This window comes from Phascolarctos cinereus, unplaced genomic scaffold (genome assembly GCF_003287225.1).
Source record: "Phascolarctos cinereus isolate Bilbo 61053 unplaced genomic scaffold, phaCin_HiC Scaffold_4;HRSCAF=312, whole genome shotgun sequence".
Taxonomy (NCBI): Eukaryota; Metazoa; Chordata; class Mammalia; order Diprotodontia; family Phascolarctidae; genus Phascolarctos; species Phascolarctos cinereus.
The window spans coordinates 702,183,171-702,201,994 of record NW_027555847.1 but is presented as its reverse complement, the minus strand read 5'-3'; the positions used below and the strand labels follow the sequence as shown (position 1 = coordinate 702,201,994).

At 47.9% G+C, this 18,824-nt stretch overlaps 1 protein-coding gene across 5 annotated transcripts in view; it reads left to right on the top strand.

The window, feature by feature from the left end:
• RBM19 (RNA binding motif protein 19) overlaps nt 1-18,824 on the top strand; it is a 192,420-nt gene that overhangs the window by 156,170 nt on the left and 17,426 nt on the right. For 2 of the 5 annotated variants that reach the window (XM_020978046.2, XM_020978043.2), the window contains exon 24: nt 2,638-2,752. In XM_020978046.2, coding sequence (XP_020833705.1) covers nt 2,638-2,720 — 83 coding nt within the window. In that variant the 3' untranslated portion in view covers nt 2,721-2,752. Of the gene's footprint in view, nt 1-2,637; nt 2,753-2,923; nt 3,180-18,824 lie in introns of those variants that run through there. The other 3 variants (XM_020978045.2, XM_020978044.2, XM_078154348.1) reach the window with 3 other exon arrangements.

The following is an 18,824-nucleotide window of genomic DNA, read 5'->3' as shown; positions in this document are numbered from 1 at the left end:
ATCTCACACGGATGTTGGGCAGGGGTAGCGGTGACCAGTTGTCTACCACTTCTTCAGGCCTGGCAGATTGCCAGAAATCCTGGGCCGACCTGGCCTGGTGACCAGCCAAGTTCCAGAATTCCCCCATAGCCTATCCAGCTCTGCAGAAGAGCAGAAGGGCTCAGGGTCCCCACCAGATCTCTCCCCATTGTTGGAAGCAGTAGCTGCTCTGACGGGCTCCTCGTTCCTGCTTTGACGTTTCTCCCCTTCTATTTCTGACTGCCGCTCCACGTATCCCATTACCTCCCCTCGAATTCAATTTCCGGAGGCCATTGTGTGCCGCCCGAACCCGATGATTATGAAGAAGCAAATGAGAGCTGAGGCCTTGGATGGGGAGGTGGGGAGAGAGGGAGGAGAGGAGAAAACAAGCCGTGTGTGGTCTCCAGCTCAGTCCCAGGGAGCACAGAGCCATCCTCTTCCTTTCTTTCTCAGGCTTCACAACCGGTCACCATAAGATGAAGCCGTCCACCTCCCTCTGCCTAAGCCGGGGCCCAGAACCACCGATCTCTCGGCCCCTGGGAGCTGGCCAGTTCCCATTGATCTCTTTCCCATCCTCCTTCCCACCGCACCATTGACATTACAGCACACTAAGATATGCATAGAACATCATTACCAATACCTTCTGTATGTCCTGTGATTCCTGTTGACTACAGATCAAATTTCTGCTGTGCCACACCATCTCCAGTCTCACCACTGGACTTGGGAGACGCGAAAACATGGGTTCAGATCCCACCTTATTGACCTACTAGCTGCGTGCCCCTAGGCCAAAAATAATAATAAATAGCTAACATTGCTATAGTGCTTACTGTGTTCCAGACATAAGCACTTTACAATTATTATCCCATTTGATCCTCACAACAACCCTTGGGAGGTAGGAGCTATTATTATCCCCATTTTACAGATAAGGAAACTGAGGCAAGCAGATCAAGTGACTTGCCCAGAGTCACACAAGCAGTAAGTGTCTGGTGCTGGATTTGAATTCATGTCTTCCTGGCTCCAGACCCAGAACTCTATCCAGTGGTCCACAAGACACCTAGCCCAGGAGTGGGGAACCTGTGGCCTTGAGGCCACATGTGGCCCTCTACACCCTCAACTGCAGCCCTTTGACTGACTCCAAACTTCACAGAACAAATCCCTAATAAAAGGGTTTGTTCTGTAAAACTTGGACTCAGTCAGAAGGCTGCCCCCAAGGACCTGGAAGGCCACAGGTTCCCCGTCCCGGACCTAGCCTCTTTTGGACTCAGTTTCCTCATATGTAAAATGAGGGTTGGGTCTGATGGCCTGTGAGGTCCCTACTAGCTCTACATCTGTGGTCCTGTGGTCCTTCCCACACAGTCCCAGGTAGCAAAAAGCAGGTGGTGCCTGCCCTCTGCTGCAGACTGATGATATTCTAGAAGGGAGAGCCAGGTGCCAGGCTTCATTGGTCTAGGGAAGCACGGGATGAGGAAGTTCCCTCTACCAATGCAGGTCAGTATCTTGCCTGTAACTTAGAGTCTTAATTGCGTGGCCCCAGTATTTGTCAAAGACAGGACTTGACCTCCTGGCTTCAAGGTCAGCTCTCTCTCCATTCTGCCTCTTGTGTAGGGAGGCTGGTGAGAAAAGGAGGCTTTGCCTGTGTTGATAAAGAAAGATGGGAGAACAGGGGCCACAAAGGGAGAGGTGGGGAGAGCCGCAAGTTGCCCACACCCCAAGCCAGAGCTTCAGTTTGGGAGAGGTCAGGGACACGGTGAAGAGTGTGGAGTTCAAGAGCTGCCTGGATCAGAAAGGCAAGGGAGGCTTGGCTCAGGCTCTGCTTTGGATGGAGTGCCCAGGATCAGGAAGCCGCTTTCATGAACTGCCCTGTTTCAGCCTCCATGTCTAATGAGTGCCAGCTTTGGAGCTGAAGGAGGTCGGCTCAAAGCCCGTCTCTGCTGCTTACTACCTGTGTGACCTTGGCCAAGTTATTTTCCTCCCTCCTCTACAGAGGAAAAATATGAAGGGTTTAGACTACATGGCTTCTAGCCTGCCATCCAACTCCAGATCTGTGAACCTTGGCTGTGACCAAACTGTGACAGCTGGTGAAAAACAGCCCCTTCCACTCCTGTCTCCCCATCCTGTTCCCCACCCTTTCCACAGAGGGGCCCAGAGCCTCCTCTTCCCAAAAAGAAACACCAAATGGGGCGGGGATGGGGCTCCAAAGGCCCGCCCATGCTCCGTGCCTCCCACTTGTCTAAGGCCGAGGTAGTCCAAGTGCGGATGTGTGCCTTTGTTCTCCTTGCTGGGCAGACTTGAGGGTCTCCAGCCTGCCGTCAATACAGTAGGCCAGCAGAGGATGCAATGGGAACACAAGGGATTTTCTCCCAGATATTTTGAAAGGGGCTTACTTTTCCCGAGGGCAGTAGACCACTGAAAAGATGCTTAGAGGGCCACCCAGGCATTCGTCGGGTCAAAGGAGAGGGAGTTGCGGGGGAAAGCCACGTGCTCTTGACTGTGATGAGCCAATGCCTATCTTACAAAATTCATTTTTTTTCCTCCCCTTTGCTCTGTCTTTTCTGTCTTTCTGCCTCCCAACCCTCTCGGCTGTTCATTTCTTCTCTTCTGCCATCTGGGCTCATATAGATTCCCCAAAGAAAAGGCGGTCTGTGGTGTTGGACGAGATCCTGGAGCAGCTGGAGGAGGGCGAGAACGAGGACGGCGAGTAGCAGATACTTCAGCTCCGCTCTGGCGGAGAGAGGTACGTCTTCTGCGTTCCTGCCGGGAGCCGGGGGCGGCCTCTGCACCTTTGGGAAGGGCGGGCAGTCTGGCCTTAGTGGGAGACGGGCAGAGGGGAGAGCAGATGGCCACCGGCCTCTGCAGATTCAGAGTGGAAGGAGATGGTCCCCTCACCGGGGATCCCGTATCTCAGGCCGACACAGCAACAGTCAGCGCCCTGATGTCCGTAGGAGACGCGGCGAGGATGAACGGCAGATTTCTGGGTTCAGACTCAAGAAGAGACAGGCTCCCGGAACCTCAGAACTAGGAGCGACCTCGAAGGACTTTCACAGTGCCCCGCAGCCGAATAGGGGTCCCCCCCGAGGGTGGAGAGAATTCCCTTCTGTGTACCAGTGTCGCGGGGGCCTGGCGCACAGTAGGCTCTTAATAAACGCTTGCTGGTTGCTTGATCTCTGGCCGCCACCTGAGAGTCGCTAGTGAGGGGAGCCCCTTGAGGATGCCCATCCTGACATCTTCTGCCTCTTAACCACCGCCCGTTGCCCTCCGGAGCCCGGCAGACCCTCTTCCCGTGCCGGAGGGCCGGGCACTTCTTCCTGAGCCATTTTCAAATGGCTCCCAGTCCTCTCTCCATCCTGGACGTGTTCTGTTTAGGATGTTCTTCTGGAATCATAGCCCAGAACAGAACAGAGCCTCGAGATGCGGCTTGACCAGAAGCAAGTAGAGCGGGCCTTCTTGCCTCCTCAAGATGCAGCCGAAGAGTCTGTCAGCTCTTTGTTGGCCCCCTTGCCACGCTGTTGGCTCACTGGGCTTGTGGTCCACTTACAATCACAGTGTCTTTTTTAGCTGGCACATGGTATCAGCCGCAGTTCTTTTTTTTTTTTTTTTGGCTAGACAGTGGGGTTAAGTGACTTGCCCAGGGTCACACAGCTAGTAAGTGTTATGTGTCTGAGGCCAGATTTGAACTCAGGTCCTCCTGAATCCAGGGCCGCTGCTCTATCCACTTCGCCACCTAGCTGCCCCCTAGCCGCAGTTCTTAATCCCCACATCCAAGCAGCCCCTGACCCCACATGGCCATTCTGGTTTGGAAATTGTCTCCTGGCACCACTCTTTTGGTATTCTAGTCGTCTTCCTATCTCGGAACAAAGACGGGGAGGACATCTAATGCTCTGGATTCAGACTCAAAGGAAGACCTGGGTTCTAAACCTGTGTCTTGCTAGCTAGGTGAAGTGGGTCTTCATTCCGTTACCTGTAAGCTCAGAAAATTGGACTAGACAGCATCCTCCCAGGGCCCTTCTGATTCTAAGTCTGTGATCCTCTGACCAGTGGCAGAACGACAGAGTGGAACATGCCAAGTTCTAGACTGCATGGTCCTTTACCTTCCAAGCAAAACTCGTTACTGGGGGAGAAGCTTTGTCCTGGCTTCAGCCCTACCCCAGCCACCTGCCCTCGCCTCCCTCCAGGGATCCATGCCTGTGCTGATCTCCCTGTCATGGGCCCTCTAACCCTTCCCGTGCCTCCCTTTGTGCTGGACTGGGGGAGCCTTGAAGGGCTAGAGATCCTTCCTTGGTCTGTGTGTAACTCCGGTGCCTCCAGGTCATGTCGGTGTGAGAGGGCCAGGCGCCTGAGGAAGCCGCTCACGAAATGCAGCATTCCACCCCAGAGAGCAGTGTAAATGGAGCCTGGGCTGGTAATGGGCAGAAGTAACAAGTGAGTAGGTGTGTATACACACACACACACACACACACACACACACACACACACACACACACACACCCGCAGCCAGTGAGCTGCCACGTCCCATCTCCTCAACATCTCCAATTAATAAGCATTTATTAAGCATCTACTGTATGCCAGGCACTGTCCCTGCCCTCAAGGAGCTCACAGTCTGATGGCGGAAACAACAAGCAAACAAATATATGCAGATAAACAGTGCGCAAGATAGATAGGAAATACCTACCTGAAGGAAGACACTAGAATTAGGAGGGCTCAGGAAAGGCTTCTTGTAGAAGGTGGGATTTTAGCTGGAACTTGAAGGAACCCTAGGAAGTCAGGAGGCAGACATGAGGAGGGAGAGCATTCCAGGCATGGGGCACAGCCAGTGCAAATGCTTGGAGGCTAGAGATGGAATGTCTTCTTTGTGGAACAAACGGGAAGCCAGTGTCACATCTGTCACACCCCCATCACCCAATCAGGCTCTTAAGCATCCTTTGCCTGACCACTGTTGGTCTCCCTGCCTTTCCAGTTCATCTTCCATACAATTACCAAAATTATCTTCTTGAAATACAGATCTGATCACATCACTTCTTCACTCAAGAATCTTCTGTGGCTCCCTGTTATTGTCTGCAAAATAAATTACAGAATTTTCCACTTAGCATTTAAAGCCCCTCACAGGCTGCTTTTCTTTCAGAGACTGACTTTCTGAGCTCATTTCACATGCCGGCCAGTCAGCCTGCTTGTGGGTTTCTGAACCGAGCGGTCCATCCGTCTTCTACCTGCTTGGCTCCTTCCTTCTTCAGTCCATCTCCTAGAAGCCTGAGCTTTCTTCAAGGTTCAGGCCACTCAGCACTTCCTTCAGGAAGCCCCTTCCAATTCCACACCTTGTTATTGTCACCATCTTCCCAAATTATGTTATGTTTATTCATCTGGGTAACTAGACAAGTTTGTTTATGTAATGTATGTACCTGCATCATCATGTCCAGTTAGTCATAAAACATAAGTTCCCTGAGGGCAGGGACTATTTATTACTTAATCTTTGGATCCCCGGCACTTTTTTTTTTCCGTAGACCTAGGATTTTATCAATATCAGGTGCTCCCATTGTCGATTCTTTTTCCACTGATGTGGTTTAGCAGCTTCTCTGCAAATTATGGCTGCCTGTGCCCTGAGTGGTTAAGCAGTTCTCCCACAGTTACACGAATGTATCAGATGCAGGACCTGAATCTGGTTAAAAGGAAGTGCCTCCTAAATTACCTTGTCACACCCACTCCACCCCCTAAGGTCCAGTGAGCCCCTCTGACCTCTAAGGTCAACAATAAAACCCCCTATTTGGCAGTCAAAGCCCTTCATGAGCTGGCATCCCCTCCTCCACCTTTCTGGTCTGTGCTCTCCAGCACTCTGCAGTGCAGTGACACCCACCACCTCGTTGCCCTTCCGTGCTTCGCCTCTGGGCATTTCCCTTGGCTCTTCATCTCTGCTCCAGACTCAGCCAGAGTCCTGCGCTTCCAGGAAGCACGCCTGAGCCTCCTGGGGGGTTCTCTCCAGGTCATCCTGCCAGTGGCTCATTTCTGCACAGTTGTCATCTCCTGCATTCGACTTTGATGAGCTCTGTTTGAGAGCAAGGACTATTTTTTGCCTTTTTTTGCATCCCTAGCATTAGCACAGGGCCTGGCATGCAGTAAGCACTCCTTAAGTGTTTATTGATTCACTGACTGATCTCAGTGTCAGTGAATGCCCCTTCCCCCCATGAAGAAGCCTATATTGTCCATAGGTGGATATGTCCAATATCACTATTAATGTAATTATGCCACTTGTAAAAAAAATACATATGTATATAAATAGCTTATAGTAATCTAATTGTGCAGCTTGTAATGTATATGTATATATACATTTATATATATATATACATATATATACACATATATACATATATATATACACATATATACATACATATTGCAAGCTGTATATATATTTCTATACAGTATATGTTTATACACACACACACACACACACACACACACACACACACACACACACACATACACATACCCTTAGCTTTATCAGGTGTCCCTAGCATAGCAAAGGGGTACTGAAAAAAAAAAACATTTTTTTAACCCACAACCAAGATGATTATACTTAGGAGCCAGATAGTAGCCTTATGGTGACTTCCCCACTGGGATAGATCTGTGGTTTAAGCCATATAGATACACCATGACACTAGGGCAGTTCACAACCCAACTTGTACCTTCTCAGCCAGGCCTTTCTATAAATCCCCTTTCAGGATCCACCCACTGAGTGCCCTGGGTATTTTCCTGGTCCTATCTTATTTCAGAGATGGCAGTGTAATATTTGGACCATCTTCACTCTTACTCACTGACCAGCCCACTTCCTTTTCCAGTTATTTATGACTTTGAGGATGCCTTTGATGACAGTGACTTCCATATTCTAGACCAGGGATCAGCAAACCGTTAATATTTTAAAGTGTGTAAAATCATTCTTAGCTCTGGAGCTAACCAATGGTGGCCAGACTTGGCCCTTGGACATAATTTGCAGACCCTCTGTTCTAGACCAAGGCCCGTTGCAAAGGGCCTACAACTCTATATGGGGCACACCAAATGCCACTGGGACCTAGGGTGTTTTCTTGGTCCACTGGTGCTAATGGTCTGCAGTGACTGTTGGGGGTAGATGCAGGGGCACGTGTGAAATTACTTGATATTGAAAGGGGTCCTCATCCTCAGGAAGATTGGGAACCACCTTTCTCACATACAAGTCATCATTAGTCATGTGCTGCAGCCTACTTTGGCCCACACCGTGCATCTCTCAGAAAGTATGTGACATAAACACAGATATATCCCTATCATTGTCTCCTTCACTGAGCTCAACCTGGACTATCCAGATGTGCTTTGGGCCCCTGTTGAGGAAAGAAGGCTTTATCTAAAAAATCTAATGCCAAACCCCAGGCTGAGAACAGGTTATTCAACGTAAAAGTCATCTATGAATTGGCTGGTTGTTGATTGGCATTGAGCAGTTAGCAGCCAGACAGAGGTGAAATCCAGCCCAACACTCCTTAGGGGTTCAGGCGTCCTTTGTGGTGAGGATTAGAGCTTGTAAGAAACTGTAGAAAATAGTAGAAGTCAGCACTCCTGAGCTCAGTGCTGCCCCTGGCTCACTGGGTAACCCTCCCATCTATTAGCTTGGGTCTCCTCATTTGGAAAGTAAAGGGATTAGGCTGGAAGCAGGGGTAGAGAATGCATGTGGCCTTGAGGCTGCAGGTTCTCCATCCCTAGAGATGGTCTCTGAGGCACCTCCCAGCCCTGGAATTCTGTTCTGTAAAAGAGCCAGCCCCAAAATTTGTCAATCATATACCATATCAGTTAAAAAAAAAAGTTGAGCATACATCCCTAACATGTGCGTATTTCCTTATTTGTAAGTTTTAATTATTTGTGTGTGTGTATGATATCTATGTACTTTACAAAACCTACACAAAATAGAACTTTTAAGAGAGTGAGATAAAGATGCAATAACATTTGATCTTAGAGGTAATAGGGAGTTTATGGGGTGGGAGAGGAACATGGTATCACTCTGGCAGTTACGTGGAGGATGTAAGGGAGAGATCCGGTGCGGGGAGACCATTTAGGACATTGTTGTAATAGTCCAGGTGAGAGGCGATGAGGGCCAGCACTAGGTCAGTGCCACTAAGAGTGGAAATAAGGGGATGGACATGGGAAATGCTGTCGAAGTGGAAGTGATGGATGATATTTTGCAGCCGCTTGGATCTGCAGGTTAAGAGTGAGGATCCTGGGAGCCTTGGTGAGCAAAAGGAATATTTTGCCCTTGAAAACAGTAGGGAATTTCAGAAGAAGAGGGAGTATGAGGGGAAAGATAAAGGTCGCCCTGCGAAACTCAATTCTGCCCCAACTCAAAAAGGGCTTGAGAGTGGAATGGCATGTTACTCTTATTCACCTGCTCTCACCCTGAGCACCGAGTCTCCTGCGGGTACTTCCTAGCCTCCTAACTCACCCCCACCCCACACTGGCCCCACCAACCTATTTCCTCATCTATAAAGATGAGAGGGTTGTACTAGATGGCTTCTGATAAGGTCCCTGCTGCTTGTGATATTCTGTGTTCTGAGATCCCTTTTGGTTCTAAAATACTCCGAGTTGATTTTTCACTGTAGACCTGCTACTATAACTCTTCTGCTGCCTTCAGAGACCACTGGACCATGGCTTTTTATTTTTATTTTCCCATCTGACCACATGTCCCAGAGTATAGACAACAGAATTATTTCAAACAAAAGAACATGAGAAGTGAACACTCATCTTCTTGGGCATGTATCTGAATACCAGTCGTCAGCACTGCACATCTAAATACTGTGACGATCAGCTCTGTTTCTCAGCTTCTGCACTATTCGCCCTCCAGTCTGCAACCATCATTGGGTTGCGTGGTGTCAGGAATTAGAAGCTCGTAAACCCATATTCTAATTCCACTCTGCCGGTCCCTGGCTGATTTTAGGAAAACACACATCCCCTTTCTTTCATGCCTGTGTATTATTTTGGCCTGGAGGATCATCAGAGAGGGTTGTATTAGCCTGTCCCTTTAGCTCCTTCTGAGGATAAATAGAATCATGGGGTCATAGATTTAGAACTGGAAAGGGTCTCATCTCGACCAAACTTCTCTGCCCCATTTCAGTGTGGAGGATGCTGACCTTTCAGAGAGGGGAATGACCTGCCTGGGGTCACGCAAAGAAGGAAGAGGCAGAGCCAAGACTCAGTCATAGGTCCTGATTCTGAAATCCGGTGCTCATGGAGCAGTGGTATCATCCTCTGATGTTCAGTAATGACTTACTAAGTAGCAGAGCCCATATGCAAACACAGATGCGTTAAACTGTCCCCCAAGCAGACAAGCCCAGATGTGAGAAAGTCCTCCTCTTCCACCCCTAAAAATGTGGCCTACTCAAAGCAGGCAAGAGTGAGAATGGTTTCTATGTGGAACTTAGTGTGAGGAAGTCAGTGTGCCCATGCTAAGGGGAACATGTCACACAGAACCTGCGTAATAGCATGTACATGTAGGAACTGTTAATAAGGTTGTTAATAAGACGTTAGTATTATAATGCTAGAAGACATCACCTTGCACAGCACCACCACAGAACCGGCCTTTGGACCCTTGGTTTCCCACATTGCTCATGGACCGTCCAGGATGACCAGAGTGGGCTCTCCTCCCACTGGCTGGATCTCTGTGGCCTTTTAGTGGCTGATTCCATTTGTAAGCAGCGTCTGCCAGAGAGCTGTTTGCCCCATCATCTCCAACGCCTCAGCACCCCCAGGGCCAAGCGGTGGACAGATTATTGCTGTTGTTATCAAGCATAGAATTGTCACACCCGGATGCCTGGGTAGAGAAGGCAAAGATCGGTTGACACAGATTCGACTCCATATACCCTCTGTCTGCATGTTGCATGAGGAGCTTGACTTGGAGGAGGGTTTGCCAGCCATTTGTCACCCCCACCAGCACTCCTGGAAGCTTTGTAGAATGTATATGCACGTGTAGACAACAGGTGGTGTTCAGCACCTCCCAAGTGTTGATATCAGTGCTCAGTATAAACTACTAACAGAAGATGCCTACTTCGGGCATGAGAACCCCTTTTATTGTACCCCCAGCCCCTGGCATAGGGCCCCACACCTGACAGGTGCACGGTAAATATAGATTGATGATGATTATGTTTTTCAGGATTGCATTGCTCATATATGTTCGTTTCCATGGAACAAACCTTCAGGCAAATAATTCAGTGTTATCTGGCTAATGTCTGGCATTAACCATTTGTTCAACATTACCCATAATGTTAATTATGACCAACATCATATTAATCACTCTCACTTTTATGGCCCCTCCAAGTTTATAAAACACAACCTTCACAACCATTCTCTAAGTAGGGGGGTTTCATAAATCCACATAAGACCACATAAGAGCGCCAACCAGCATGGGAGACAGCCACATACATTTTGGCCCCACTGCCTCCATTGGCTTAGACTTCTCTCAACCACAGCCTAATTGGGAAAGGGAGGTTATCCCGCACAGAACATTAATTAACACACCAAAGTCATATATTACATCTCAAGCATCATTGTGGCATGGAAAGAGGCGCCTGGGTTCAAGTCCTGGATATGCTGTTAGCCACCTGGGTGGCCTTGTTCTACTTAAGTGGCATCTCTGGGTTTAAATTTCCTCATCATTCAAATTAAAGGATTGAGCTAAATAATCTCTGCAATAATAAGATCTTAGATTTAGAGCTGAGAGGGTCTGTTGTCCAGAGGTCATCTCGTTTAGTGCTGTCTGACTCCACTAGCCCAAACCTAAAGATCCTTGGGAGCAGCACATTGACTTAGAAAACCACATTTCAACATTATCTGTGTTTTATTGCATTTTCATTTATTTTGTTAACTATTTCCCAACTACATTGTAATCTGGTTCAGGCCACACTCTTGAGCGTTGTAGGCTGCACATAGCCTGTAGGCCATGACCCTTCTGGTCTCGTCCAACCTGTAGATGAGCAGGAATCGCCTCTGCGTTGTGCCTGACAAGGAGTCTTTCATCCTTGTTTGGCTTTCAAGGCTCTTCACAACCTGGTCCCCTCCTGCCTCTCCAGTCTTCTCATACTTCATTACCCTGCACGTGGGCTGCAGTGCAGTGACATTGGCCTCCCGGCTATTCCTTGCACATGAGGATCTATCTTCAAATTCCAAGCACTTTCCCTCTCTGTCATCCCTCTCCGCCTCCTGGCTTCCCTAGATCCCTTAGCTGAAATCCTGCCTTTCCCAGTTCTCCCTAGCATTTATGCCTTCCCTCTGAGATCATCTTCAGTATATGCAGCTGGTCATGTGCATGTCATCTCCCCCATTGGACTGTGAGCCCCTTAAGGTCAGGAACTGTTTTTCACGTATCTTGGTTTTTATCTATCTTTGCATCCCCAGTACTTAGCATAGTGCCTGGCACGTAGTAGATACTTAATAAATGCTTGTTGACTTGACTTAACTTTACCTGAAGACCTCTCTTAAGGAAAAACTCAGCAGCTCTGGAGGCAGCACATCGCTTTGGGACAGTTTTAATTGTTGGGAAGATTTTCCATGAGTTGACCCGAAATCTGTCTCTTACTGTACATAACAGCTTATATGTATTTATTTATTTATTTATATTTTGGGTATGTATATTTATTTATTGAATCTTTGTTGGTTAACCAAAAAAACAAAGGGAAAACATTTCCTTGAACTGCCCCAGTATTGGCTGGCATTGCTTGGAGAATGACCTAGGCATCGGCTTTTGCTGATAGCAGTTTGTTTGGAGAAGGTCTAAGTATGTGGATTTTTTTGGGGGGTGGAACCTCAATATAAGTCAACAGTACAGTCCAGGAGCCAAAACAAGGTCAAGGAACCTTGGCTCCACTCCATCACCTCTGGGAATGAGGAGGTGCCTAGTCCTGCTGGTCAGAAGCCCGCTGCGGTTTTGGTTTGGAGCATGTTATTTAGCATACTGTTGGGCCTCCCATGTATGATGCATGAGGGTCAGTTGAAGGAACTGGGGATAGTTAAGTCAGAGAAGAGACTCCTGAGGGTGGGGCATGTTCTCTTTTATGTACGGGAGGGCTCTGATCTGGAGGAGGGTCTAGACTGGTTCTGCTTTGGTCCAAAGGGCAGTATCAGGAGCAGCAATGGCAGTGCCAAGGAAGCTGGTATAGGCTGGGTATCAGGAAGTTCCTCATGACTATCAGAGCCATCCCGGAGAGGGAAAGGGGACCTGGAGGCTGCCAAGAAACCTGTAAAAGGTGAAGATGAAATTCTCATTTAAGCTTCCTCTGGAGGCAGTGGGCTCCCCTTCCTTAGAGTTCTTCAATCCTGGAGAGCCCTTCACTGGGCATGGCTGAGGAGGGGTGGGAGGGGGAAGGAACTCCGTTTTCCAGTCTGAATTGACTTAGATGGTCAATGAGATCCCTTTGATCTTGAGATATGATGCAATTCTTTGACCCTAACCACACAGGCTAGCTTGCTCTTTGGGTTTTTTTGTTTGTTTGTTTTTCCATTTCTTCTGCTTTTGACCACCTGGATCCTGGGGTTTTCCCATGAACCAGGGACCCAGTTGAGACTATTAAATGACCCTTTCTCCTTCTGACCAAAGCCAGAATTTGAACCCTTTGCCCTGAGCTCCCAGACAAACTTCCCCAGTCTAAAAAGGTCAGTGGCAAAGTGATGATTTCCACGTGTGAAATTGAGAGGACAGGCCTGGCAGTGATGTGGCAGTGATGGATCTCCCCATCGGAAACTTTCCAATTGGCATTCTCATGTCTGATTTACATACTGGGGCTGGAAATACCAAGGGGAGATGGGAGGAGGGAGTGAAAGGGGGAGGGGGAGGGTACAAGCCGGCCATCGAGATGGGGAAAACACGAGGTAAAAAAGATAAAGCTGAGATTCTGACTTGAGCTCCGAGATTCCAGTAAGAGTGCAGGGATCCTCCTCATTGTTTAAAGGGGGAGAGGGGAGAGGAAGGAGTAGGACGAAGACCCTCAGCACTCTCTCTAGACGTGATTTAGGGAAGGAGGGCAGGCAGAGCAGAATTCTGGGGGCAAAAGACTAATCCTCCCTCCGTACACAGTTGGTTTTTCCTGACCATAGGCCATGTAAGGCTCTGACTCCAGCCCTCCAAGACCCGCGTGTCAAATAGAAGACAGTTTCAGAGAGGTTTTCTTTTTCTTTTTTTAACCCACTTGCTTCCTTTTTTCCCCGCCTCCCCCCTTTTTTTGTCTTTTGTGGTGGGGCAGATTTCTTGCTGAGCCTCTCGGTGCTCGGCAGCAGCAACGAAAAGGATTAGCGCTAGCCGAGCATGTAGGCTTTGGAGAACAGAGCCGAGTTTGGTTTCAACATCTAATTCAATTTGTTCTGCCGAGATTGAAATATGAAATGGTTGCCAGCCTAACGTTCAGAGGCACCGGGGAAGGGGAAGGGAGGGGAGAAGGGGAGGGCTGGAGAGCCAGAGTGAGATCGCCTGCTGAAATTTAAATTTTAATGAAAATGACTTTAACCCTTTCGTGCTCATCTTTGAAAAAAAAAAAAACGGGCTTGTGCTCTCCCATCCTGGAAGCCTCATCTTTTGTCCCCACCCCCAGCCCCTAATGAAGGGCTCTCCTTTTTTTCCCCCTTAATGATCCTTTTCTTGTTCAGCAGCTTGCTACAGGACAATTTTTCAGATAATTTAACTCAAAAGAAATCTAATGTGTTTTTTTGTTTTGTTTTTAAATATCAAATGCAATTAATCCCAAGTGGGTACATGTGTTACAGCTAATTGCTAGAGATGGCAAGGACAGCCCTTTGCCAGTGGCCCAGGAGATGAGGCTGGAGAGTGTGGCCAATGCCCTGGCAGGTTATGCCACCTGAAGATGCTGTGGTCAATATTAACCAAAAAGCAGAGGACAGACATAGGGCTATGAGCAGCATTGCTTCAGAAAACTCAATATAGATATAACACTTAGGGAAGGGACATTGGATTTGGAGTCAGGGGACCCAGGGTCTAATCGTGACCCTGTATGACCCTGAGCAAGTCACTGAAGCACCCACTTTCCTCCTCTCTGAAATGAGAGATTGGACTAGAGAGATGTTCTGTGAGGCCCCTTCCTGATCTAAATCCATGAGCCTTTGACTTTTAAGTCTGCCTTACCTCCGAGGTGTCAAAGACATAGCATCAAAGAGTGTTAGAACGAAAATACAGAAATCACTGGGTCCACATTCCCTTCATTTTATATGTAGAGCCCAGAGAAGGAAGGCAGCTTGTCCAAGGGAACAGAGCAAGTTGCCCCAAGACCTCCAGTCCATTAGCCTGCCCACCCCAGCTTCTAGAGGAGCTCTCCCATAGAAGCTGGACATTCAGTCAGTAAGCGTTTATTAAGTGGCCAGGATGTGACAGGCTGGAGTAAAGGAATGAGTGAGTGTTGCTAACCCAAGCCAGGAGATTCCTGAAAGAACTTAACCAGTCAGAGGAGGGGCACCCTGGTCAGAGGTGAGAAGGTGAGAAGGCTGCTACAGAGTGGAGAAATAGGAGTGAAAGGATGAGCAGTGCTGATATGAGCCTTTCCTGAAAATGGAGATTCCAGGATGAACTTAGCAATTGTAAGAAGGATGGGGCTTCATCTCCTGCCAATGGGACCCCAGGGAAGCCATTTCACCTTATCTGTAAAATCTAGGGGTTGAAATAGGTGGCCTTTGAAGTGCTCTATCAACTCCATACCTACAGATACTATGTTCTACTTTACAAGGCGTCACCCAGACTTTGCTTATGGACCTCCACCTAAAGGGACCCCAACCTTCCCTTCTGCTTTGGGACACAGCCCTCCTTGTCAGGAGGTTTTCTCTCTCTCCCGTCCCTGGTCAGCCTTGTTTTATCCCCACAGCCAGACTGGAAGGAGGGAGCAGAGTACGGAAGGCCACCCCTTCTTTGCCGTTTGCTTTGTCTGGATGAGTATTCTGAGTCAGGAGGCCCTTGCCATCAGAGACTGCAGGAAGCAGGACTGCAGCAGCACCATTTACTAGGCCGCAGGTCCCTGTGTTTTAGTGGCTAAATAGGAGGGATGATGCACTCTAATTACAGCATTTGCAGAGATTTCATTCTGGCTTCCTTAATAAACCCCCACTTTGACTTAATTGCAGCTTTTGTGCAAATGATCTTTGGGGGCTGGAATGTCCCATCCTTGGGCTTCAGCCAAAAACTAGCATTTTTTTTTTTGGACATGTAAAGTTGGAAACAGCAGTTGCCACTGGGCTCCCTGAGAGAAGGGAGAAACATTTGCTTAGTCTAGCTTTTAAAAGTAGGGACTTTGATTCTTTTTAAAATTCTTTCCCAGCAGAATGTAAGCACCCCAAAGGTAGACACTAGCTTACTACCATATTTGTATTGCCAGTCTCTAACATGGTACCTGACACATAGTAGGCACTCAATAAAATTCTTGTCAAAGGAACGATTCCTAGCAGCATCTCTTAGATCATTTAGAGAGAATCACTGGCACCAGACAAATTAAGATTTCTACTCCATCTTCCCTTATTCTTACTAGAATCAGGTCACATCCCGTTTATCTGTCCTAGGCTCCTCTGCCACATCTCTCTCACCCTCCTCACCTACCAGTGGACAAAGGCCAAACATTGAGAGTGGGGAACCACACTGGGTGGGAGAGGAGCTTGGGGGCCATCTGGAGCCATGGAACTTTAGAACCAAGAGGGAAAGGAGACCATCCCCTCCCTCGGTTTACTGATGAAGAAATTTAGGATGACAGATGTGTTAGTGACTTTGCTAGAGCAAAGCAGGTCAGTGGCAGAACCAGGAGGAGACCCCAGGTCTTCTGTCCAGGCAAGGCAACAGGTATTTCATTAGCACTTGCTTTGTGCCAGGCACTGTGCTGAGCACCATGGATGCAAATAGAAGTGAAAAGCAAAATAGTCTGTACCCTCAAGGAGCTAACATTCTAATTTTGTTGTTGTTCATTCCTGTCTAATTCTTTGTGACCCCGTAGACCATACTGTCCATGGGATTTTCTTGGCAAAGTTACTGGAGTGATTTGCCATTTCCTTCTCCAGTTCATTTGACAGATGAGGAAACTTGAGGCAAACAGAAGTGACTTGCCCAGGGTCACACAGCTAGGAAGTAATCTGAGGCCAGATTTGAACTCAAATCTTCCTGACTCCAGAACCAGTGCTCTATCCATCAAGCCACCTAGCTGCCTCCCTGCATTCTAATAGGGGAAGACATCCAAGGAAGGTGGAAGGGATGGAGGCAGGGGGAGGAGATATCTTCACAGGGTCATGGCGTTGGAGTCACTTGTCTTTAAATGCCAGACACCGTGCTATGCACTGAGGATAAAGAGAATGGCTGAAAAGTAAAACCCACCCCCAGTCCCTATCCTTGAAGAGCTCACAGTCTGATGGGGGTAAACTCCCTAAAACCTCTAGCTACAAACACAAACAAAACAAAGTCTATGTAAAGAATCAATTGTAAATAATTCACAAAGGCAGGCCCTAGAATGAAGAGGCTTTGGAGGCCAAGACTGCTGAATACGTGGTGGGGTATAAAGTGTGAAAAAACTTGGATCAGGGCATGGGGTTGATCAGGTTTTGAAGGGCTTCAGATGCAAAATGGAGGCTTTTCTCTTTGATCCGGAAGGTGACAGGGAGCCGCTGGGGTTCATTGAATTAGGGAGATGATGCGGTAAGACCTGCCCTTTATTTAGGAAGACCACTGTGAGAGCTGATCAGAAGCTAGACTGGAGTGGGGAGAGACTTGGGGCAGGCAGACCGCCCCCCTCCCCAGCAGCTAGTGTAGTAGCCCACACGTGACGTGATTGAGGCCTGTGCCCGGGGGTCCCAAAGTGCACAAGTTCAGCAGCACATCCAGAAAAAGGGAGAAGGAGGCCAGCATGATGGTCTTCCAGTGCAGGGCTCCTTGCACTGTTCCATCCTGCTTAAAGGGCTCGTGGGTCCACGGATTGGGATGTTGACAGCACCTTAGAGATCATCTGCTTAAACCCCTTCCTTTCAGGGGAGGAAACTAAAGCCAGAATGAGCTTCCCCAATTTGCCCAGTGCTACATGGGTGGTCAGGTAGCTGGCAGGACTTAAACTCAGGTCCTCCAACTCCAAACTCAATGCTCTTCCCCTTCTCCCTGATGCCTGCTGAACTTCAGTTTCTTCCTTTGCAAAAGTCAACAAGTTACCCAGCATTTATTAAGCACCTACTCTGTGCCAGGCACTCTGCTCATCAATAATAAACATTTATTAAGTGCCTGCTCTGTGCCAGGCACTCTGCTTATCAATAATAAACATTTATTAAGCACCTGCCCTGTGCCAGGCACTCTGCTAATCAATAATAAACATTTATTAAGTGCCTGCTCTGTGCCAGGCACTGTGCTAATCAATAATAAACATTTATTAAGCACCTACTCTGTGCCAGGCACTCTTCCAATCAATAATAAACATTAAGCACCTACTGTGTGCCAGGCACTCTGCTCATCAATAATAAACATTAAGTGCCTGCTCTGTGCCAGGCACTCTGCTCATCAATAATAAACGTTTATTAAGCACCTGCCCTGTGCCAGGCACTCTGCTCATCAATAATAAACATTTATTAAGCACCTGCTCTATGCTAGGCACTGTGCTTATTAATAATAAATGTTAAGCACCTGCTCAATGCCAGGCACTGTGCTAATTAATCAATAAACATTTATTAAGCACCTACTGTGTGCCAGGCACTGCACTGAGCACTCTGAAATGGAGTCAGACTAAATAAATGACCTCTGGAGTCCCTTCCATCGCTTTATTGAACACTTACACACTAGGTCTGCAGAATCACCAGATTTCAGGGTCAGAAAAGGAGCTCTGCAGTCAACCCATACCCAAAGGACTCCCTACTTTGATTTCAGGGGAGGGAGAGGGTTCCCCAGAAGCAGCAGACAGCCTCATGGAGTTTATAAACAAGTTAGGGAGAGAATACATGGGTGGGAAAAAAAAGCTAACCAGACAACAGTTGTAGTAGCAGATGCCATAGGCCGCCATGTTATTGTTTTCCAAATGAATGATACCGACAGTAAGTGTTATGCATTCAGAATTGGGGGGGGAAAGGGGATTACAGTAGCCTGAGCAGGCTCCATGGAAGAAGTGGGCTTGAGTTGAGCCTTTAAGGATGGGGAGGAATAAGGAGAGAGGAGAGGACAGGGGAAAAGCATTTCTGGCACAAGAAACACAATGAGATAGGGCTAGGAGGGCAAGAGTCTCAAGGTCTATCCCAAGGATACCAAATAGACCCATTCTTGCAGTAATGATATTAGTAACTCACATTTCCATAACCCTTAAGGTTTACAAACACTTTTCCTCCCAACATCCCTAGGACAGATACACCGTTACTGTTATTCCCATTTTAAAGATGAAGAAGATGGCTAAATGGCCATGAGAGCCAGGATTTGTACCCACGATTCCTGACTCCAAATGCAACAGTCTTTCCACTATCCCATTCCTTCATTTAGAAAGCATTTATTAAGCACCTATGGTGCACAACGATAGGATATGTGGCATAGCAGATAAAGAGCCTGCCTGGGAGTCAGGAGCATTTGTCCTTCACTTACTAAGCATTTATTAAGCACCTATTGTGGGCAAGAAGAGGAAGCATGACATAGCAGATCAAGGGCCTGCCTTGGATTCTAGAGGACTTGGATTGAAGACACTTCTCTGACCCATGTTGACTGTGTGTCCCTGAATGAGTCACTTAACCTCTCAATTGACCTCAGACAGTCCTCAGATGTTAAGTTGCAGAGCAGGTGTTGACCTTATTTGGCAGAGGGACGTTTCCTCACCCAGAGT